Consider the following 24,345-nt stretch of genomic DNA (forward strand, 5'->3'; position numbering starts at 1 on the left):
ATAATGCCCTATTTTCATGTTGACACATTATATACAATTTTTAAAAAGAGCAATAAAATCAAAGAAAGCTCCAAGAGTGTACAATCTTACTCACTGTTGCGTCCTCAGAATTCATTGCAACATCTGATATTTAGTAAGTAATTGATTAAGTGGATGAAACAAAGCTGAAAAGTAATGGTCAATTAGAAACTAAGTTATAATCCATCTTTGACAAATTGGTAGAAAAACATGTTTTTATAGATGCTTAAGAAAATATATCTATTAAATGAAAGCAAGTATGTTTGTCTGCATTTTGTCTGTGTTCCAGAGATGTTTAGACCAACGTGGATACTGCTGTTCAGTAAGATGCTGTATTCTTAGTAGAAAATCTTTAATGATGGAGCTGCCTGTTAACCCAGGTTATTATACAATCTGTATAACCGGATTTTGCACTCCAGTTCTTTTGAAGATTGTTCTGGTTTTTAGTAGAACATAATTAATTGCTGCATTTTAGTAAACCCTTGAGTACCTTTAGCTATACTTTTGACATACATTTTAAAAAATGAAATGTAATGTTTATATTTTGTAGAAAATGGTTCTCTCTACATAGTGATGGATTACTGTGAAGGAGGCGATCTGTTTAAACGAATTAATGCTCAGAAAGGCATTTTGTTTCAAGAGGATCAGGTGAGTTAGCATGTAGGAGATTGACTCTTACTCCTGATTATTGAGAAGCAATTCGAAGTTTATTTATATGTGTGTTTATTTGTAAGTACAAATGCTTAATTGTAATTATTAGGGCAGTTTTGTATCGAAATTCTAATATTTCAGTCACATTTCTGTTCTAGTTTCTATTAGTTCCCTGTCTGTTCTAATTAGTTTCTATTAGTTCCCCATCTCATTTCTTGTCTATAATATTATTATTATATTTGTAATATATTTATATCCTTTGCGTGTGTGTGTATAAATGCATATATTTATGTATATAACTTAATTATTCATTATGACTAATTATTTTATATTCTGTCAATTTGGCTTACTGCTGCCAGACCATATTTTCCTACAATGTGGCTTTCCTAAGTAATTGTAGCTCTGGAGGCCTTGCATTGGCAACTACATTCAATCTAATATCTGTTTTGACCTCAGACATCTCTAAAATATGACCCTATCCTACCTGAGCAGTCTTTTTTTTTTCCTAATGTTTATTCATTTTTGAGAGACAAAGCGTAAGTGGGTAAGGAGGAGAGAGAGAGGGAGACACAGAATCGGAAGCAGGCTCCAGGTTCTGAGCTGTCAGCACAGAGCCTGACGTGGGACTCAAATCCACAAACTGTGAGATCATGACCTGAGGGGAAATCAGACGCTTAACTGACTGAGCCATCCAGACACCCCATCTTATTTTTTTTTCTAGTATTCTCTAATATGCACCCCTTCTCATTTAACAAATATTTATTGATCATTTATTCCCTGTTTGGCACTATTTGTGTTAAGGACACGTTTATATATCTCATTTTTCCTGTGTATTTATTATTTCTTTTATTTTGGTAATACTTTCTTGCCAACTCTCTATTATTAATATTCTACCTTTTTTTTTTTAATTACAGTTCAGCTCAAGTCCCAGCCTTTCCTTTGATTTTCCACAAGCACTCTAATCTGTGATCTTTTCTTTCTCTAAATTTCTATTGCAGTTCTCATTATCACCCATTCTTAATTTTTATTATGTGCTTTTACAAAAGGGAATGGGGAGAGCCACGTGCTAGGAATGTTATATTTTTTGTCTCTTTTAAACTTTATAATCCCCCATGAATTAGTGTAGTTTATTTAATAGATAAGAAATCTAACACGTTAAGTAGCTTGTCCCAAATTGTATAGTGTTTGAACTTACTAGTATCTAACTCCAGAGTTTATTAAATATTTGTTTACAGGCTTAAATTGTAAAATTATTAAAAGGTTCAGAAATGGAAATAATTCTTTGCCCACACTTCCATCCCTGAAGATTACTACGTTTTTAGGTGTCTTTTTCCAAATTTTCTTTTTCATACTTGCACATGTACATATATACATCAAGACACAGATATTCAGACATGGAATATTATACATTGCATACTCTATCTTGCTTTTGTCACTTAACAATTACCTTGAGAACCCAAACTTATAAATAGAACAAACTGCTGGTTGCCAGCAGTGGCACCAGTGGCAAGGGGAGGGATGTTTGGCAAGATGGGTAAAGAGCAGTGGGTGATAGGGGCTTCCAGTTGTAGAATGAATAAGTTACTGCAATAAAAGGCACAGCATGAGGAATAGTCAGTGATATTGTAATAGCAATGTATGGAGATAGATGATAGCTACGTTTGTAAACATACAAACTTATCAAATCACTATGTTGTACACCTGAAGCTAATGCAACAGTGTGTATCAACTATACTCAAATTAAGAAAATATTTAGAAAGCAAGGGAAATGTTATTTATAATACAAGGGAAAAAATACAGGCTGTGTTAAAAAATTATCTTGATTATTGTCACATGTTTGTCCATGTTGATCAATTATATTTGTTTTAATAGCTACATTATATCCCATTCCAGCAAAGCCTATGCTTTTTTGTTTCTTTAGGCAGCTTTTTCAGTATCTGTAATGAATGTCTCCCTGTATTTTTTCAAAGTGGATATCATGGTCTTATATTTTTAATTTTTTAATTTTAATTTTTTAAAATTTATTTATTTATTTTACATCCACATTAGTTTGCATATAGTGCAACAATGATTTCAGGAGTAGATTCCTTAAGCCCCTTATCCATTTAGCCCATCTCTCCCTCCCACAAGCCCTCCAGCAACCCTCTGTTCTGTATATTTAAGAGTCTCTTATGTTTTGTCCCCCTCCATGTTTCTGTATTATTTTTACTTCCGTTCCCTTATGTTCATCTGTTTAGTATCTTAAATTCCTCGTATGACTGAAGTCATTTATTTGTCTTTCTTTGCCTTCACTTAGCCCCTAGTTCCATCCTAGTACCCTCTAGTTCCATCCACGTAGTTGCAAGTGGCAAGATTTCATTCTTTTTGATTGCTGTGTAATACTCCATTGTGTGTGTGTGTGTGTGTGTGTGTGTGTGTGTGTGTGTGTATCACATAATCTTTATCCATTCATCTGCCGATGGACATTTGGGCTCTTTCCATACTTTGGCTATTGTTGATAGTGCTGCTATAAACATTGGGGTGCATGTGCCCCTTTGAAACAGCACACCTGTATCCCTTGGGTTAATACCTAGTAGTGTAGTTTCTGGGTCGTAGGGTGGTTCTATTTTTAGTTTTTTGAGGAGCCTCCATACTGTTTTCCAGAGTGATTGCACCAGTTTGCATTCTCACCAGCAGTGCAAAAGAGATCCTCTTTCTCTGCATCCTCACCAACATCTGTTGTTGCCTGAGTTGTTAATGTTAGCCATTCTGACAGGTGTAAGGTGGGATCTCATTGTGGTTTTGATTAGTATTTCCCTGATGATGAATGATGCTGAGCATTTTTTCATGCGTCTGTTGGCCACCTAGATGTCTTCTTTAGAGAAGTGTCTATTCATATCCTTTGCCCATATCTACACTGAATTATTTGTTTTTTGGGTGTTGAGTTTGATAAGTTCTTTTACATTTTGGGTACTAACCCATTATCTCATATGTCATTTGCCGATATCTTCTCCCATTCTGTTGGTTGCCTTTTAGTTTTGCTGACGGTTTCCTTCACTATGCAGAAACTTTTTATTTTGATGAGGTCCCAATGGTTCATTTTTGCTTCTGTTTCCCTTGCCTCCGGATATGTGTTGAGTAAGATGTTGCTGCGGCCAAGATCAAAGAAGTTTTTGCCTTTTTTCTCATCGAGAATTTTGATGGCTTCCTATCTTACATTTAGGTCTTTCATCCATTTTGAGTGTCTTTTTGTGTATGGTGTGAGGAAGTGGTCCAGGTTCATTCTTCTGCATGTTCCTGTCCAGTTTTCCCAGCACCATTTGCTGAAGAGACTGTCCTTATTCCATTGGATATTCTTTCCTGCTTTGTCAAAGATTAGTTGGCCTTATGTTTGTGGGTCCATTTCTGGGTTCTGTATTCTGTTCCATTGATCCGAGTGTCTGTTCTTGTGCCAGTACCATACTGTCTTGATGATTACAGTTTTGTAATATGTCTTGAAGTCTGGGATTGTGATGCCTCCTGCTTTGGTTTTCTTTTTCAAGATTGCTTTGGCTATTCAGGATCTTTTCTGGTTCCATACAAATTTAGGATTGTTTGTTCTAGCTCTGTGAAAAATGCTAGTGTTATTTTGATAGGGATTGCATTGAATTAATAGATTGCTTTGGTTAGTGTCGACATTTTAACAATATTTGTTCTTCCAATCTAGGAGCATGGAATGTTTTCCCATTTTTTTTGTGTGTGTGTGTCTTTTTCAGTTTCTTTCATTAGCTTTCTGTAGTTTTCAGTGTATAGGTTTTTCACCTCTTTGGTTATGTTTATTCCTAGGTATTTTATGGTTTTTGGTGCAATTGTAAATGGGATTGATTTCTTGATTTCTCTTTCTGTTGCTTCATTATTGGTGTATAAGAATGCAACTAATTTCTTTGAATTGATTTTATATCCTGCGACTTTGCTGAATTCATGGATCAGTTCTAACAGATTTTTGGTAGAATATTTGGGGTTTTCCATATAGAGTATCATTTCATCTGCAGAGAGTGAAATTTTAATTCTTCCTGGCCGATTTGGATGCCTTTTATTCCTTTGTGTTGTCTGATTGCTGAGGCTAAGGCTTCCAATACCATGTTGAATAACAGTGGTGAGAGTGGACATCCCTGTCATATTCCTGACCTTGGCGGGTAAGCTCTCAGTTTTTCCCCATTGAGGATGATATTAGTAGTGGGTCTTTCATACATGGCTTTTATGATCTTGAGGTATGATCCTTCTATCCCTACTTTCTTGAGGGTTTTTATCAAGAAAGGATGCTGTATTTTGTCAAATGCTTTCTCTGCACGTTGTCTTGTATTTTTAAATGCATACCTGTTGTGTGATACCTCATTTAGTTCTGTTTTTCCCCTAGTACTGTTTCTGATCCATTTGTTTTGCTATCTGTGCATTTGTTGCTTCTACCTGCTATGTAGTGCTCCATGGTATTCGCTCAACTCTACACTTATTTTTACTGCATCATGCACCCTTAATTAATGTAGTCGGAATAATTTCACATTAGAATTATTTCTTCAACAAGTTTGTAATTTACTGTAAAACAGAGATCACAGTTTTCACTAATGTCCTCTCAGGGTACTTAGGAGAGCTGTGTCTATAAATTGGCACAACTAATCATTTGTTTGATAATACCATGTAGATGGGGACTTATGGTTTGTTGGCAGTAACTTGAAAATATGATCAGGTGAGATCTTGGGTTATATTTTAGTTAAGTACTATTAAATAAGGTAATGTCCTGTTTCTTACTTATCGCCTGTTTCCACAGTTAAGTGTATTAAATAGGGCACAGAACTTGGAGTAAGAAAACTTGGGTTTCAGTCATTGTTCTTATCAGCTTGGTAATTGTTATGTTAACAAATGACTTAACTGTTTTGAGTTTATTTCCTCATTCATTAATAGGGATGTTCATTCCACATAGCCAACTTCACTGTTGTGGTGAAGTCAAATAGTAATGTATGTTAATGTATAGAGTGCTATTTTTTTTTATTAGAATTGTACCTAATACATTCCATTGCTTGTGCTCATTTTTATTCATTTGTCTTTACTGAACTTTAAAATGCTTGCTATTATGTTTTGTAACATTCTATAAAATACATTGATAGTCTGTGGATTTGGTTCTGGACTTGGATAAATGTTCTTAGTACATAATGATGTATGTGTGTGTACTATATATTATGCATCTTGTCATCCTAGAAATTATTATGGAGGTCTACTCTATGTATTTTTGTCCATCTCTGAAGTTATTCCATAATAAACAATAAGAATTTTGCAAGTCTTTTTTTTTAATTAATAGCATTTTTCTATCCTTCAGAATGATGTTTTGTTAGCACAAATAAGAACATTATATATTTTAGCCTGTTTGAAATGGGAATTAGTTAAACAGAAACATCTTATTCCTACTACATCCTGCCATGCTCTGGGCCTTGAAGCATAAAAGCATAGGGGCCAGAGTCCATGTTTTGTTTTAGACTGCAGGGTGGCTTGAGTCTGAGATGGTTTTGTTCATTTCTAGATTGGAAGTAGGAAAAGAAAGGCCTGTGTAACAAAATGATTTAGACTGGAAGTCTGGTTAATTAATTATAGTAACCAATACTAGAGTAAAATTTTCTATAGGGATATTTAATAAGGGCTTGATGAATATTTTCCTTAAGTGTAAATCTGGATAGCAAAGTCATTGGCAAATGTCTAGAACTTTCCCATTTTCTGAAATATTTGTTTAATAATAATTTCCTGTACAAATTTAACCCAGGAAAGGCTGAGCTTCTTTTTGATTTGGCAAGTCTTACCATGCTGCTCTTACAACAATGTTGAGCTAATTAATATATTGATAGTGTATTTACTAATAGTAGTGTATGCACCTGAAAAATAATATATGGTTGCCTATTTAATCAAAGGACAAAATATTTTAAAGTAAATATAGATGGGGAGGATTCTGGGAAGATGGTGGAGTCGGAAGCAGGAAGAATCTCTCTCCCCATCTACACAACAATTACAGTGGCAGAATCTATCCTGTGAAACTATTTTGGATCTCTGGAGTCTATTGTAGGCATGCAACTTATAGGTGAAAGCTTAAATAATAAATGTGTTTATTTTCAGTCAATTTTAGGTCTTAGCTAGGTAACAGTGGCTGCCACCCATTTTGCACCTCCCAGCACTCAGGCATTCAGCCCTGCATACTTCCCAGAAGCAGTGTAAATGCACGTTGTGGGAACCAGGGTGAGCAAAAAGGTCCATGTCCTCCAAATGTCAGGGATCTGTGCTCTGATTATTTATTATTATTATCATTATTATTTTATTTTAATGAGAGAGAGAGAGAGTGCACAAGCGGGGAAAGAGGCGGAGGGAGAGAGAGAAAGAATCTTAAGCAGGTTCCATACTCAGTGCATAGCCTGACGTGGGGTTCAGTCCCATGACCCTGGATCATAACCAGAGCCTAAATCAAAAGTTGGACACTCATCTGACTGAGCTACCCAGGCACCCCTGTTCTCTGATTGTTAATTGCAATTTCTGATCTTGGAGGTGCAGACAAGGAGGTGGACAGCCATTATTGTACCTCCCCCCTGATTGAAAGCCCCACTCTTTCATGCTGAGGTGACTTCCATAGTATTTAAAGGGCCAGTGTCCCCACCCCCTTTTTCCCATCTTCATTTCTCTTTTTTTCCCTTTAAGGAAACGTGGAAGTACTTAATTCTTTTCAATGGCTGTGTATCTAGTACAGTGATATCACAATATATTTAAATGTGTATTTAGGTGTTTATATTTTTTTGCTTTGATGAACGTTGCTGGCATAAACATCCTTTTACACATCCTTTTGTATTTGTGATACTGTATCTGTAGGACAAATTTGAAATTCCAATTGTTCTTTCAAATGGTATGTGAATTTAAAATTTTTACATACTTTTCCAAATGACCATAATTAACTTTCTCACAAACAAGGTATGCAAAGACTTATTTCCTCACATTCTGGCCAACCTTGTGTGTTATTTTATTTTTCTCAAGTTACAAAAGTGCCTTGTTTTATTTAGTGTTATTATTAAAAAAATTTTTTATTAGTATTTTGTGTGTACATTTATTGGCTTATTTTTTCTCCATCATTTGCTTTTCTAGTCTTTTCTCCACTTCTTATTTTGACTGCCAGTATTTTTCTTAGTGATTTGGATGAACTTTTGCATATTACAGAATTAGCAATCTATCAATTATGTTGCAAGTATTTTCTTAAATAATTATTATACTCGATTATATATTTTGCCCTGCAGATGTTTTAAATTTTATGTAGTGAACATGGTCAGTCTTTATTCTTGTAACTTATGGGTTTTAAGTCAGTTTTGAAAGTCCTTCAATCAAAGATTATAGAAAATCAACCTCTATTTTCTTTTACCATCTTATAGTTTAATTTTTGCCTGTTTAAAAAAGCCATCTACTTGGAATTCTTTTGGTGTTAGGAACGAGATAGAAAATAAGCCCTTGTACTTTTAAGTAGCCAACTTCAGAGAGTATGTTTATATATGGTGAATGTGGAAAGAGATAAAACTCAGCTATGTCTTCCAAATTTCAGCCTGATATTTTTCCCCTCGTGATTTTTATTTATGGAGAAAAAAGATGTATTTAAATATAAAGTCATTTACCCTCATAGTATTTTCATTTTTCACTCTTTTCAGGAAGTTTCTATATTCTGATTTATAAGAGATGCTTTAGTAGCAGTCTCTTACATTTTAAAGTCAGTGTGGACCCTTGCACATAATATATCAGCTTGAATATCTACTTAATGTTAGTGACATTAATTACAGTAAAGTTAAAAATTGTAGACTAAATTTCTTTTTTTAAGGACTTAGTTCCCTTCAACCCCAGATATTCCTGAATGTTTTTTTTTTTTTTGGTTAAGAAAAGAATACTGTGAGATGTAAATTTTAAAAGAAATGACAAATCTGATTTTCCCTCTTAGATTTTGGATTGGTTTGTGCAGATCTGTTTGGCCTTGAAACATGTACATGATCGAAAAATTCTTCATCGAGACATAAAGTCACAGGTATGATTATTCTGTCACTAATAACTTCTAAATGGATATGGAGCCAGTGTTGTCTTAGGCTAAAATTTTTGAACCTGATCCAGTCTGCATTGGATTATCGGTTCTCTCTTCACTGTTCTCCCTTCACTATAATACTAGATATCCTTCTTATATGCCTTGTGTGTTAATAGCTCCTGCCTCCTTCCTATATCCTCCTTCTGGGTTTACTCTCATAATGATGGGAAAAAACCCAAAAAATAAATACGTGGAAGGTATATTTTGGGGGGATATTTTATGTCTGAAGATGACTTTTTTCCATTCTCTTACTTTAATGATAATTTGGATATGAACTTCTAGGCTGGAAATTTGTTTTCCTAAAGAATTTTGAAGATATTGCTCATTTGTCTCTTGGCCTCTAGTGTTGCTATTTAGGAATTTAGTCAGTGGTTTCTTATCTGGTTTGTTCTCTTTGGATGACTATACGGTATGTCTCCATTGTTCTGAAATTTCATAGGGTTGTGCATTGGTGAAGTTCAGTTATTATTATGTTGTGTACTTTTTAAAAAAAAAATTTTTTTTAACGTTTTATTTATTTTTTGAGACAGGGAGAGACAGAGCATGAACAGGGGAGGGTCAGAGAGAGGGAGACACAGAATCTGAAACAGGCTCCAGGCTCTGAGCTGTCAGCACAGAGCCCGACGCGGGGCTCGAATTCATGGACCGCGAGATCATGACCTGAGCCGAAGTTGGCCGCTCAACCGACTGAGCCACCCAGGCGCCCCTATGTTGTGTACTTTTGATCTGAGAATGTATATTCACCTAGAAATGTTCTGGAAAATGTTTAGCAGTATTTTTTCAGATATTATTTCTCTATCATTACCTTCATGGTCTTCTGAATTATGTTTCTAGACCTGTGTTGTAGCTTCTTAATCTAACTCTTCCAAGTACCTTATTTGTTCTTTCACATTTTATTTCTTTGTCTCTCAGTTGCCTTCTAGGTGAATTTCTCAGCCTACTTTCAAGTTACCCAAATCCTTTTTTAATCCTTTTGTCTAAACTGATACATATCTATTTACTTGTTTTTTATAATGACTAGTTTTTTCTCCAAGATTTCTAAATGGTTTTTCATATACCTCTGTTCTTAATCTGATTGGTTTTTATTTCATAATGTCTTGTTCTTTTTAAACGGATTTCTTGGGGCGCCTGGGTGGCTCAGTCGGTTGAGCGTCCGACTTCGGCTCAGGTCATGATCTCACGGTCCGTGAGTTCGAGCCCCGCGTCGGGCTCTGTGCTGACAGCTCAGAGCCTGGAGCCTGTTTCGGATTCTGTGTCTCCCTCTCTCTCTGCCCCTCCCCCGTTCATGCTCTGTCTCTCTCTGTCTCAAAAATAAATAAACGTTAAAAAAAAAAAAAAAGTTAAAAAAAAATAAACGGATTTCTTTCATTTATCTCTTTGCAATTTCCTTTCTTTTTGTTTTTTAAAGATTTTATTTTTAAGTAATCTCTACACCCAACATGGGGCTCAAACTTACAACCCTGAGATCAAGAGTCACGTGCCCTAATGACTGAGCCATCCAGGCACCCCTCTCTTAGCTAAACATACTTATTTTAAAGTTTTTGTCTCTGTTTTATAGAATTAATTCTGTCTGGAGTGAATTCTTGTTCTGATTATTTTATTGGCTTTTTTTTTGGAAACTCTTTGTGGGAGATGTTTTGTCCCCATAGCTCACTCATCTGTGCGTAGAGTTTCTTTCATGGATGCCCCACTGGGCTTTCTCAGTCCTCAAACTAGGTAGATCAGAGGGTATTTGTCTCCTGGTGTCAAGGCCATGTGTTTGTCTTACCTTCTTACACCTGTAACCTCTCGTATAGCCTGATTGCCTCCGGATGTGTAGTAGGAAGAGAAGGATCTGTGATGGGAGCTTCATACCTCATCCTTCCTGTCCCCCAACTCTGCCACCTAATCCCAATTTCACCCCATTTTGCTCCATCCCCATCATCCCTGCTTTGTGTCATCTTTGCCTGTGAACATGTGTCTGAATCAAGTCTCCTGAATGATGTGGGGTTTAATTTATGTGCCACAAACTCCTGCCTTTACTGTTTGATAGAGCATTGGGGTTATATATTTATGAATGCAAATTAATTGGGTAAATTATTGGAAAATTTTAAGATTCTTTTGTTATATTTAGGCTAATTGGAATTTTTAAGCATTTTTTTTTAATGGGGGAGTCTGGGTTCATTTATTTGAAGTTATATTGAGATATATTTCAAATACCTTAATATTCACCCACTGGAAATGTATTGTTCAGTGATTTTTAGTATATTCACAGAGTTTTGAAACCATTACCATTCTCTAATTCTAGAACATTTTTTTATAACTCCAAAAAGAAACCCTGTACCATTAGCAATCACTTTCCATTCCCTCTCTACTTAGACTCTGGAAACCACTAATTTACTTTCTTTCTCAATGGAATTGCCTGTTTCTGGACATTTTATGTAAATGGAATCATAATATGTGACTTTGTGTATTTTAAGTGGGTTGTCTTTTGTTGCTAATGAATTGTAAGAGTTCTTTATTCTGGATACATGATTTGCAAATATTTTCTCCAGTTCTGTGGGTTGTCTGTTCACTTTTGATATAGTGTTCTTTGAACAAAAGTTTTTAATTTTGGTGAAGTCCACTTTATATTCTCTTCTTTGCTTGTGCTTTTGGTGTTATATTTAAGAAACCATTGCCCAACCCAGTAACACAAAGATGTACTCCCATATATTCCTCTAGCAGTCGTATAGTTTCAGTTCTTATATTTAGGAATCCATTTTGAGTTAATTTTTGTGTATGGTATAAGGACCTACATTCATTCTTTTGTATGTGGATATCCAGTTATTCCAGCTTTTAAAAAATGTTTGTTTATGGGGCGCCTGATTGGTGGCTCAGTTGGTTGTGTCCGACTTTGGCTCAGATCATGATCTCACTGTTCATGAGTTCGAGCCCTGCGTTGGGCTTTGTGCTGACAGCTCAGAGCCTGGAGCCTGTTTCGGATTCTGTGTGCGTCTCTCTCTCTGCCCCCCCACCCCACGCTCTGTCTCTCTCTCCTTCAAAAGTAAACATTAAAAAAATTTTAAAAAATGTTTATTTTTGCGAGAGAGAGAGAGCGAGCATGTGCGCGCAGGGGAGGGGCAGAGAGAGGGAGATAGAGGATCTGAGTGGGCTTCCATGCTGACAGCAGAGAGCCCATTGTGGGGCTCAGACTCACAAACCATGAGATCATGACGTGAGCTGAATTTGGATGCTTAACCGACTGAGCCACCCAGGCACCTCCCAGCTTTTTTTAAACTAGATTTGTTGTTGTGAAAAGAGTTGTCAGGACTGGACTGTAACAATATTTCTGGCTTTTTATATCTCTTAAACAGAACATATTTTTAACCAAAGATGGGACAATACAACTTGGAGATTTTGGAATCGCTAGAGTACTTAATAGGTAACATACTAATTTTAAACTTTGTTTTGATAAAATGTCCATGGTGGTGTATATGTTTTAATTTATAATATATTTTAGTATCTTAAGCTTCTCCAATAATTCTTTTTTTGTCCTAGTACTGTGGAACTGGCTCGAACTTGCATAGGGACCCCATACTACTTGTCACCTGAAATCTGTGAAAACAAACCTTACAATAATAAAAGGTATTTAAAATGATATTCATTACATGACATATTCCCTTTAAATCTTTCTCTTGTGCTGTATTTACTGACCTCAGGATATTATTGCAAAATCATTAATGCTCATAGAAATATATATGTAAATATATATATATATACATACACACACATACGTACACCCATTTTTTTACTATACAATGAGGGGGGATTGCAAATAAGTTATTTCATTGTCTGTCTAAAGGAACTATAGAAAGTATCACCTTATTGTTTAAGTTATAATTGGAAATAGAGTATTTACTTTGGTCTTTGTCATAGCACTTCCTATTGAAATATCTAATAGTTAATATTTATTGAACAAATTATATGCCCGGCACTGGTTTGAATGCTTTCTATGTATTGACTCCTTTACTCTTCACAATAATCTAATGAGTTGTAAGCATTAATTATTCCTCCTTTTCCTTGTAAGGAAGCCAAATGCAGGGAGAGAGGGAAAGCAACTTGCAAGTCCCAGGCATCTGGCTCCCAAGCCCAAATCCCTAATCATTGAGTTGTACTGTGGCTAACAGATTGTAGAACATGTGACTGGGATGAAGAATGCTGCTGCTGAATTCTATTTACCATTTATTTTCTTTCTAACTGAAATATACTAGCCAAGAAATATTGGTCTTAAATTTGAAAGCAGGGGTACTTGGGTGGCTCAGTCACTTAAGTGACTGACTTTGGCTCAGGACACGATTTCGTGGTTCATGAGTTTGAGCCTGGCTTCGGGCTCTGCGCTGACAGAAATAGCATTAAAATCTAAAATTACTTGAGCTTAGGGCACGGCTCAGTTGGTTAAGCATCCAACTTCTGATTTTGGCTCAGGTCACGATGTCACAGTTCGTGAGTTCAGGTCCTGCTTTGAGCTCCATGCTTGTTTGTGTGCATGCGTGCTCTTTCTCTCTCAAAATAATAAGTAAATAAACTAAAAAAAACTTTGAAAGCACTCACAGAAGTTAAAAGGAAGAAAGCGATAGCTCCTTTTTTTGAGTGGGAAGGAAGCTATGTTTGAAACCTGAGCGCTTGAGACTGAGAACATTAATGTATTTTTTAAATGAATTTAAATTACAATAATCAGTCTAGTTCATGGAAAGTATTATTTAGTGTATATTCTTAATGATACTAGCATTTCTTTGAGCTAAAGTAATTTTTTAAAGTTTATGTATTTATTTTGAGAGAGAGAGAGTGAGGGAGGGGCAGAGAGTAGGGGAGAGAGAGAATCCCAAGCAGGCTCCTCTGCTCTCAGCATGGAGCCCAAAGCAGGGCTTGAACTCATGAACTGTGACATCATGACCTGAGCCAAAATCAGAAGCTGGATACTTAACCAGCTGACCCACGCATGTGCCCTGAACTGAAGTGATTTTAGACTTTAATGCTATTTCTGTATCTTATGAATAAGTCAACTGTGAAAAATATCAGTCTTTATCTTTTTTTTTTAATTTTTTTTTTTTAACGTTTATTTATTTTTGAGACAGAGACAGAGCATGAACGGGGGAGGGTCACAGAGAGAAGGAGACACAGAATCCGAAACAGGCTCCAGGCTCTGAGCTGTCAGCACAGAGCCCGACGCGGGGCTCGAACCCACGGACCGTGAGATCATGACCTGAGCCGAAGTCGGACGCTCAACCGACTGAGCCACCCAGGCGCCCCTCAGTCTTTATCTTTAAATTAGGAATGTATTTAATCCTTTGGTGAATTAAAAAAAAAAATTTTTTTAAGCACTTTATTTATTTTTGAGAGACAGAGTGTGAGCATGGGAATGGGAGAGAGAGAGACAGAGACACAGAATCTGAAGCAGGCTCCAGGCTCTGAGCACAGAGCACTGTCAGCACAGAGCCCGACACTGGGCTTGAACCCACCAACCATGAGATCATGACCCGAGCTGAAGTCAGAGGCTTAACCGACTGAGCCACCCGGGCGCCCTGAGAATTTTTTATTTTATTTATTTTTGAGACAGAGAGAGGCAGAGCATGAGCAGGGGAGGGGCAGAGGGAGAGGGAGACACAGAATCCAAAGCAGACTTCAGGCTCTGAGCTGTCAGCACAGAGCGTGCCGCGGGGCTTGAACTCACAGAGTGTGAGATCATGACCTGAGCTGAAGTCGGATGCTTAACCGACTGAGCCACCCAGGTGCCTGAGAATTTTTTATTGTAATGTTTATTTTTATTTTTGAGAGAGAGAGAGTGACAGAGTGTGAGCAGGGGAGGGGCAAGAGGGAGAATCTGAAGCAGGCTTTAGACTCCCAGCTGCAGCACAGAGCCCGACACAGGCTCCAACTCAGGGAACCGTGAGATCATGACTTGAGCTGAAGTTGGACACTTAACCGACTAAGCCACCCAGGCACCCCTGAGTATTTTCTATAAAACTAATTTTGTGGGGAAAATAGTTTAAAAATGTCATGGATGAGCATTGTCAGTATACTTTAAAATTCATATTTTTCTAAATATGTTTTAAAGTATTTTTTAAAATAGGATCATTAGTGTAATGGTTTTGATTATACATGTTACATGTACTAACATGTACAAGTTACTAAATGGCTTAATTACTATTCACATTTTTTTGCTAGTTGATCTTGAAACTAAATAAATTTTGGGGGTTATAGATTTATATTTGTAGCTTTTTGTGAGTTTAGTTAAAGGTAACTTTGGGATTTCAGTATTGGATTTTCTTTTTTTCCAATAAGTTCAGCTTTCAGGAGTAGTGGTTTTTGTTTTTATTGACTACTAAGGGCAACTGTTGCTCTGAACTATGAGATTTTTATTTTTTCTTTTTAAAAATGGAAGATAGCATTTAATTATAAAAATATGTGTAAAAGAGAGGAAGAAACTATAAAGGAGACATTATAACTAAGTCCTTAAGTTAAGATTAAATAAATATATTTACCTTATATAATATTTCAGTTGGCTGTCCTATGTTTCAGATAAATTTGAGTAAATTAATATTTTCTTGTTTATCATGAAAACAGTATTTTGCTTTTATAATATATAGATTTTTAATTGTATTATTTTTAAAAGATGTTTATTTTGAGAGAGAGAGCACACGTGCATCTGGAGGTAGGGCAGGAGAGAGGGAGAAAGAGAATCCCGAGTAGGTCCTGTATTGTCAGCGTTATCCTGATGTGGGGTGGGGCCCGATCCCATGAACCTCGAAATCATGACTTGGGATGAAATCAAGAGTTGGATGCCCAACTGAGCCTCCCAGGTGCCCCTTATATTTTTTTTAAATCATGGTATTTCATAAATAATTGAATAAAATAACTAGAATATTCATGAAATTTACTGATTTTGTTCTTTTAAATATTACATTTCTTTAATAAAACTTTAAAATAATTGCTTGGGCAACTGCTTCTTCTAATCTGGGATAGCTACTTTTATCATTTGGATATGGTTGAAATTTTGAGTTTTAAAGGATATATTTTATGGAACATATATTTTTGGAAAGCATTTTCATTTTGCTTTCGTTTCCTTTAAATAAAAAAAAAAATTTAAGTAAACTCTGATACTTAGAGAAAATTTCTCATTTTTCCCTTTTCTAGTGACATTTGGGCTCTGGGGTGTGTCCTGTACGAAATGTGCACACTTAAACATGCAGTAAGTAGAACTTTCTGAAATATTTTAAAAATTATGTCCTGATGTACCTATAATATTTCTGTGTTTTAAAAATTATATGCCATCTTTCAGGGGGCCCACTTGTACTGGAAATTCTTCTCTGTCAGTTTTTAAGTTTCTCATCTTTCAAGTGTGAATTTAAATAGATTTTCCTTTAATATATACATATATTACATATGTATGTTATATATTTATTATTATAATAAGTATATCATACTTTTTTACAGGAAATTATTCCTAATGAGAAAAACAAATTTGCTGTCTTTTTAATGTTACATTCATATATGAATTTGGTATTTTAGCTTATTTATTTCATCTTGGTGATTTCTCTCAAAACACCCGAATTATTTGAGTTTGGAATTGAAATTGAAGAACAATTTTTTACCATATTCATTGAGGGATTTTATCAATTCAAATGCTCTTTAATTAAAATTTTTATTTTTTAGACTTTGTTGAGATGGCACATAATACTCCCAAAAGGGGGAGTTTTTGTCTTAAATAAGTTGAATTTTAGCCACTTTCCATTTCAAAATTTTGCTCTTTAAAAATGCTCCCCCATTAAACAGTAATGTATTTTCATTACAGAAAACTTAAGAAAATAGATAAAAATAGAAAGAAGTGAATGAATATCAAAAGTAGTTCCTGTAATTGGTAATAAGTACTTGTAATATTTTGTTGTTTCCTTTCAGGCTTTCTTCTACATTAATTTTTAAAAGGATTTTTTTCTCTCTGTCTAAAGTGTGATTATATTGTATAAGCAGTTTTATAGCCTTGTTTGTATTTCCTGATATTATTTGGGGGATTTTTTGTTGTTGTTGTGTTTTTTAATGATTGCACACTCTTCTACTGTATTGATTGTCTTAGCTGTTATTTTTCTTTCTCAAGGTAAAAAAGCATAGGCTGCCAAAGTGATGTGGAATGGTAGTTATCAGATCTGTATTTCAAAGAATTGGTCAGTTTTTCTGACATAACAGTCATTTTAGGTCTAACTCAGTGCATTTTCCTTCATTTTTCATCTACATTGTTCTGTCACCGTTGCTTCTGTATTTTGGAGCTATTTACACTTAAGTAGACACATGAAGTTAAGTAATTCACTCACCTTTATGAAAAAAGCTTGTCAGTTAAGAGATAAATGAAAATTGATTGTAGGGAAGGAATAATTTATCATTCTGCATTTAGAATTCCTTCTTAGGTACATAGATATTTCTAAATTTCTATTTGAATTGTACTCAAATTTTAATAACCTGAATATCATATTGTAATTGTCTAGGAGAATTCAACATTTAACAGAACGTTTTTATACTTGGTATAATTATCAATACCTAATTTATAGCAAGTTTTGTTTTGTTAATGTGTATGTTAAGAACATGTTACAGTGTGTAACTATTCTATACTATTTTAGCAGAGATATCAAAAGCTTAATTTTACTTTGAAAATGAAAATTAAATCTTTAGATTTTAAACTGCCCCCTTTTTTTTTTTTTTTTTAAATTTCAGTTAGGGTTTATAGTGTGTTTACTCTTTTTTTAAAATTTTTTGTTTTTAATGTTTATTATTGAGAGATAGAGCATGGGAGGGACAGAGACAGGAGAAGACACAGAATCCGACACAGGCTCCAGGCTCTGAGCTGTCAGCACAAGAGGCTGACGTGGGGCTTGAACTCACAAACTTTGAGATCATGACCTGAGCTGAAGTCAGATGCTTAACTGACTGAGCCACCCAGGCAACCCTGTTTACTCTTTTTTTTTAGTTTAGTTATTTATTTAGAGAGAGACAGAGACAGTGCAGATGGGGAAGGGCAGAGAGATGGAGAGAGACAGTCCCAAGCATGCTGCCAGTGCAGAACCTGATGTGGGGCCTGAACCCACGAAACTACCAGATCATGACCTGACCCAAAACCAAGAGTCAGATGCTTAACTGACTGACCCACCCAGGGGCCCCTATTGTGTTTACTCTTAAGATATATACTATTCCCATTGATATGGCTTATATTCCTCTTTGGAATATTTGCCACATTGCTCCTTACATGGCTTTTGGAAGTATCACACAGTTCATAATAATGAGCAGTGTTTAAAAGGAAAGTAATTAGTATTTTTATTTATTATATTTTTCTCAGATACTTGTCGTTTTGTAGTTAATTTCCTTTCCCAGTTACTGCAACAAGGCACAGATAGGCAGGTCTTAAATGAAGACTACAAGGTTTGTTTGTTTTTGTCTTTATTATTATTCTTATGTTTTTATAAAATCTTTAATACCTTTATTCCATCTTTCAGTGTGTTGAATAAGTAAAAATTAATCTTTTAACAAGTTATGATGTTTTATGAGGACTATTAGTCTCTTTTAAGTATGTTTATAAATAACCAAGTAAACTTTGTTCTGAATAACATATGCTAATATATATATGTATACATATATGTATTCTGATTAAAATATTTTTAAGAGGATTATAGTTCTGTTCTTTAGGAAAAGAACTATTTCTCATTGTTTATTCCTATTTTCAATTTAGTATGTTTCATACATGTTTATTTATTTTCTGGATTTTAGTTTGAAGCTGGCAGTATGAAAAACCTGGTACTGAAGATAATATCTGGATCTTTTCCACCTGTGTCTTTACATTATTCTTATGATCTCCGCAATTTACTCTCTCAGTTATTTAAAAGAAATCCTAGGGATAGACCATCAGTCAACTCCATATTGGAGAAAGGTTTTATAGCCAAACGCATTGAAAAGTTTCTCCCACCTCAGGTATGTGTTTTTTGTTTTTGTTTTTACTTTAAAATAGTAAGATTATGGTGCTTAATTAGGACATGGCCTATGTTTTGTGGAGAGCACAGCACAATTCTGGAAGATCGAAGTAGCTTTTTCAAATTATACTGGAGTCACCTTTCTTTCCATTTTCATACAGTTCTTCCCCTTTGTTTTCTAGTTGTGAATCTGTGGTAGAGAAAACATTCCTCCTGTGTTCCTCTTACCAGTTAATTTTTACACTTCCAGTCACCAAATGTGTGGTTGTTTCTCCCACACCAAGCAATTCTGCAACATAGCTGGGTGTCCTGCAATTTAGTTCAGTCTGGTACTGTCTACCTGGAGATGTATATCATCATATCCCACAGATTAAGGGCTCAGTTCCCCAAGACTGCCCCACTTCTGAAGCCAATGGCAAGTTCACGTTGTCACCTGTGCTTTTGACTGACCAGCTATAAATCAGAGGTTCCCACAACCCCCTCCTCTGGTTTGGTTACTAGAGTGGTTCACAGAATTCAGAGAAATATTTACTTAAGTTTACCAGTTTATTGTAAAGGAATCCTAACTATAAAGGATACAGATGAACAGCCAGGTGAAGGGATACATAGGGAAAGGTCTGAAAGTGTCCTGAGTGCAGGAGCTTCTGTTCAGTGAAACAGATGTGTCACCCTGCTGGCATGGTCACCAACACAGAAGCTATCTGAATCCTGTCGTTCACATTTTTTATGGAGGCTTTATTATGTAGACATGATTGATTAAATCATTGCCCCTTAGTGTTTGATTCAACCTCTAGTCCCTTTCCTCCCCCGGAGAGGAGTAGAAATGAGAGTTCCAACACTCTAATCACGAGGCAGATTTCCCTGGCAATCAGCTTCCATTCTTAGGGGCTTTCTAGATGTCACCTCATTAACATAAATTCTGAAGTGTACTTGAAAGGGGCTTGTTAAGGGATATAGGAGTACTGATGCATAGGGGCACTTGTACCCCAATGTTTATAGCAGCACTCTCAACAATAGCCAAATTATGGAAAGAGCCTAAATGTCCATCAACTGATGAATAGATAAAGAAATTGTGGTTTATATACACAATGGAGTACTATGTGGCAATGAGAAAGAATGAAATATGGCCCTTTGTAGCAACGTGGACGGAACTGGAGAGTGTTATGCTAAGTGAAATAAGCCATACAGAGAAAGACAGATACCATATGGTTTCACTCTTATGTGGATCCTGAGAAACTTAACAGGAACCCATGGGGAAGGGGAAGGAAAAAAAAAGAAAAAAGAGAGGTTAAAGTGGGACAGAGCCAAAGCATAAGAGATTCTTAAAAAATGAGAACACACTGAGGGTTGATGGGGGGTGGGAGGGAGGGAAGGGTGGTGATGGGTTTTGAGGAGGGCATCTTTTGGGATGAGCACTGGGTATTGTATGGAAACCAATTTGACAATAAATTTCATACATTTAAAAAAAAAGGGGGGGCTTGTTAGTGGGAATGCAAGCTGGTGCAGCCACTCTGGAAAACAGTATGGAGGTTCCTCAAAAAATAGACTAAAAATAGACTAAAATAGACTAAAAATAGAACTACCCTTTCTCCTCATTGAAAACTTAGGATATTTTCTTGAAGTAATATGATCAGTGACATTTATATTTGTAAACCAGAAGCCTATGCTTCAGCAAAAAAAAAAAAAAAGAAACTGTATTATATTAAACTCATGAGCCATTCAATGTTTAAGTTCTGTGAACATTCCATGTACTTTCACATTCATGATGTTCTACAATGCTGTTTGCCCTGTAGGATCCTACATGCCTTGTTAACATAAAATCCCCAGTGTGGCATAAAATAAATGTCTCTTGTGTTTGTGGCACAGTGTGATGAGGGGAAAAAAAAAAAAAGAACTACCCTATGACCTAGCAATTGCACTACTAGGCATTTATCCAAGGTGTGCTGTTTCAAAGGGACACATGCACCCCCATGTTTATAGCAGCACTATCAACAATAGCCAAAGTATGGACAGAGCCCAAATGTCCATCGATGGATGAATGGATAAAGAAGATGTGGTATATATATGCAATGGAGTATTACTCGGCAATCAAAAAGAATGAAATCTTGCCATTTACAACTACGTGGATGGAACTGGAGGGTATTATGCTAAGTGAAATTAGAGAAAGACAAAAATCATATGACTTCACTCGTATGAGGACTTTAAGAGACAAAATAGGTGAACATAAGGGAAGGGAAACAAAAATAATATAAAAACAGGGAGGGGGACAAAACAGAAGAGACTCATAAATATGGAGACCAAACTGAGGGCTACTGGAGAGGTTGTGGGAAGGGGGATGGGCTAAATGGGTAAGGGGCACTAAGGAATCTACTCCTGAAATGATTGTTGCATTATATGCTAACTAATTTGGATTTAGTAAATTTAAAAAAAATTTTAAAAAATGCAGTACAATATTAAAAATAAGAGAAAGGGGCTTGTTAGGCATAACAAAAGACACCTTTATCCTTTTTGGATTTTGATACCTTTATTCTTAACCACTTAGGTACTTTAAGAGTTTTAGGAGCTGTGTGCCAGGAACCGGACACCGAATATTTATTTCTTAATATAAATCACCATATCACAAAACCATCCCTCTGTCTCAGGTTTCTGTTATTGTATTTTCCAATTATTTTATCATGGTACAATGTGCATAACATAAAATGCATCATTGAGTGCCCTGTTTAGTGGTATTAAATAGACTTTCACTTTGATTTAGTGCCACCATTCATCTTCACAGCTCTTCACCTTGTAGAACAAACTCATTGCCCAATAATTCCTGTTCCCCTCTTCCACAACTCCTGGCAGCTGCCTGTCTACTCTCTGTCTTCTTGGGTTTCTAGCTGTAAACTTATTATTAAAAAAAAATTTAAATCCAGTATAGTTAACACACACACAGTGTTGTTATTAATTTTATGTGTATGATACAGCGATTCAATGATTCTGTACAATAGTGCTCATCAAGATGGGTGTACTCTTAATCACTTCACCTATTTCACCCACCCCCACCTACCTCCCTTGTGGTAACCGTCTCTAACTGTAAAATTATTAAACCTTTCTGTGCCTTACTTTACTGACCTGTAAACAATGGGATTATAAACATATCTGCATCATGAGGTGGTTATTTTAAAAATTTTTAATTTTTTTAAAGAATTAAAAAAATGATAATGTATGTAAACTGCTTACTGTCTAGCATGTAGTAAGTGCTCAATATATTCAATATAAAACATCAATATATTGTTTTATTATACTAATATAAATATATTAGTATCAAATTATATGATTATATTCTATTTAATAATTCTTGGAAACCGTTCTGTGGGCATTTGTATGTATAATAGATTGTGGACTCATGATTTTTTTCTCTATTACTCACATATAGATGCGTAATAAATACTTTCTGAGTTGAACTAAAATTTTAATTTGATGGGATTTGTTAAATATTTATATCAAATCAATTAGCACAGGTTATTGATATAATTTCCTGAAACTGCAATTATTTTATATTAAGTATTCGTATGGCCTATGTTATAAATGACCACTGTTAAACTCTTTTTTTTTTTTTAATGCTTATTTATTTGTTTGGGGGGGGTGCATAACTGGGGGAGTGGCAGAGAGAATCCCAAGCAGGCTCCACACTTTCAGTGCAGAACCAGATGGTGGGGCTTGATATCATGAACTGTGAGATGACCTGAGCTGAATTGAGTGAGATGCTTAACTGACTGAGCCACCCAGGTGCCTGTTAAAATCTTCTGTAAATCACATATCTAGCAAAGTCATAGTTTTATTACATTTTTCTTAATTAAAAAAATTTTTTAAGTTTATTTTAGAGAGAGAGTGTGTGTGTGCCTGAGAAAGGGAGGAGAAGAGAGAGAGGGAGACAGAGAATCTGAAGCAGGCCCTGCATTGTTAGCGCAAGGCCTGATGTGGGGCTTGAACCCATAAGCTGTGAGATCATGACCTGAGCAGAAGTCAGATGCTCAACCAACTGAACCACCCAGGCACCCCTTATTGCCTTTTTTTTAAATAAGTTTATTTATTTATTTTGAGACAGAGCAAGAGAGGGCCAGAGAAAGAGGGAGAGAGAGAATCCCAAGCAGCCTCCACACTGTGAACACGAGGCTGATGGTGGGGCTCAAACTCACAAACCATGAGATTATGACCCCAGCCAAAACCAAGAGTCGGATGCTTAACCGACTGAGCCACCCAGGCACCCCTAGTTTTATTACTCTTATGTACTCATGAGATAACTATCCATATTCTCTGGCTTAATAGAGCATCTGTGTGAACAAATAATTTTCAGAAAACAGGTGTGGATTTAACTATTCCTACAAGGAGAATACATTACTAATCAAGAAAGCCAGTTAAAATGTGTAGATTGAAGGTTACTTATATAGGATATAGCAAGAATCTCTGAAATGTAGGTGTCTTATAATACTCCTTTGTTATAAATAACATTTCAAGGATGATTTATGATGCAATATACTATTGCTTTTTGCAACTACTTCATTGAATCTTGCTGCAGTTTCCCCCGACCCCCACCCCACCCTATCCCAAAACCAGTGGTTAGGACATACAGTGTCAAGCACTAGAATTCAACTAGCCAGCAATGAAAGAAAATATTCAAGCCTAGTATATCAAGATTTATAATATGGAAAGAAAAAAAAAGCAGATTATGATTATTAACAAGTAGAATATTGGATAGTATGTGTTTAGTATATGTATAGCTTCTTGTTGCTATTTAGATATCACTTAGATTTCATTTTTCATGAAAGCTCTTCTTTGATTCCTAAGGTCTCTTTTCTGCTATATATCACTAGTTCAGTATTCTAGTGAGAAAGTTTATGATACATGTTTTATGGCTTAAACTTTGAAACAATTTATGAGCTTTTTTTATATGAACTACAATAATATTCTGTAGGGTTTTTTTTTTTTTTAATCTCTTCTTACTTCTCTATCTACCATCAGCCAAGGTTTAATAGGACTTAATTCTCAATCTTGCACACCCTGGAAGAAGCTTGACAAATCATGGTTAAACTCTACTTCATTAGGAGTATAGGTGCTGTCCAACAGTGCTTTCTGTGATGGAGTATTTTATATATACATTGTCCATTATTGTAGCCACCAGCCATATGTGGTTATTAAAGAGTTAAGATGTGCCTAGTGTGACCAATGGGTTGAATTTTAAGATGTATTTATTTAAATTGTTAATCTAAATAACTACATATGGGTGGCAACTATGTTGGATAGCACAGCATAGAGATTTCAGAATCTTCTCAGATTATGTATGCCACATCTCTTAGTTCATATTGCATTCACACAAAAAAGTAAAACCCACATTCAAGCAGTGAAAGAAACTTGCCCAGTTTGGGGCAAGTTGGAGTTCGTAAGTCACCCATTTTTTTTCTATGAAAAAGGAAGGGAAAAAATGCAAATGTTCAGAAGAGAATATATATTTACACAGTTGCTCTGAATTGCCTATGAACCAGACCTTCACTTAATTTAATTTATCTTTTGGTGAAGTGGTTCTCAAGGTTCAGCATACATAAAAAATCATTTGGAAGACATTGG

At 35.5% G+C, this 24,345-nt stretch overlaps 1 protein-coding gene across 6 annotated transcripts in view; it reads left to right on the forward strand.

Annotated features, from left to right (window-relative positions):
• Positions 1-24,345, forward strand: part of NEK1 (NIMA related kinase 1) — a 219,548-nt gene that overhangs the window by 26,558 nt on the left and 168,645 nt on the right. For all 6 annotated transcript variants that reach the window (XM_042935112.1, XM_042935107.1, XM_042935108.1 and 3 more), the window contains exons 5-10: positions 569-666; positions 8,630-8,713; positions 12,103-12,170; positions 12,287-12,373; positions 15,923-15,977; positions 18,539-18,739. In XM_042935112.1, the coding sequence (XP_042791046.1) occupies positions 569-666; positions 8,630-8,713; positions 12,103-12,170; positions 12,287-12,373; positions 15,923-15,977; positions 18,539-18,739 (593 nt within the window). The remainder of the gene's footprint in view (positions 1-568; positions 667-8,629; positions 8,714-12,102; positions 12,171-12,286; positions 12,374-15,922; positions 15,978-18,538; positions 18,740-24,345) is intronic.

This window comes from Panthera leo, chromosome B1, assembly GCF_018350215.1.
Source record: "Panthera leo isolate Ple1 chromosome B1, P.leo_Ple1_pat1.1, whole genome shotgun sequence".
NCBI lineage: Eukaryota > Metazoa > Chordata > Mammalia > Carnivora > Felidae > Panthera > Panthera leo.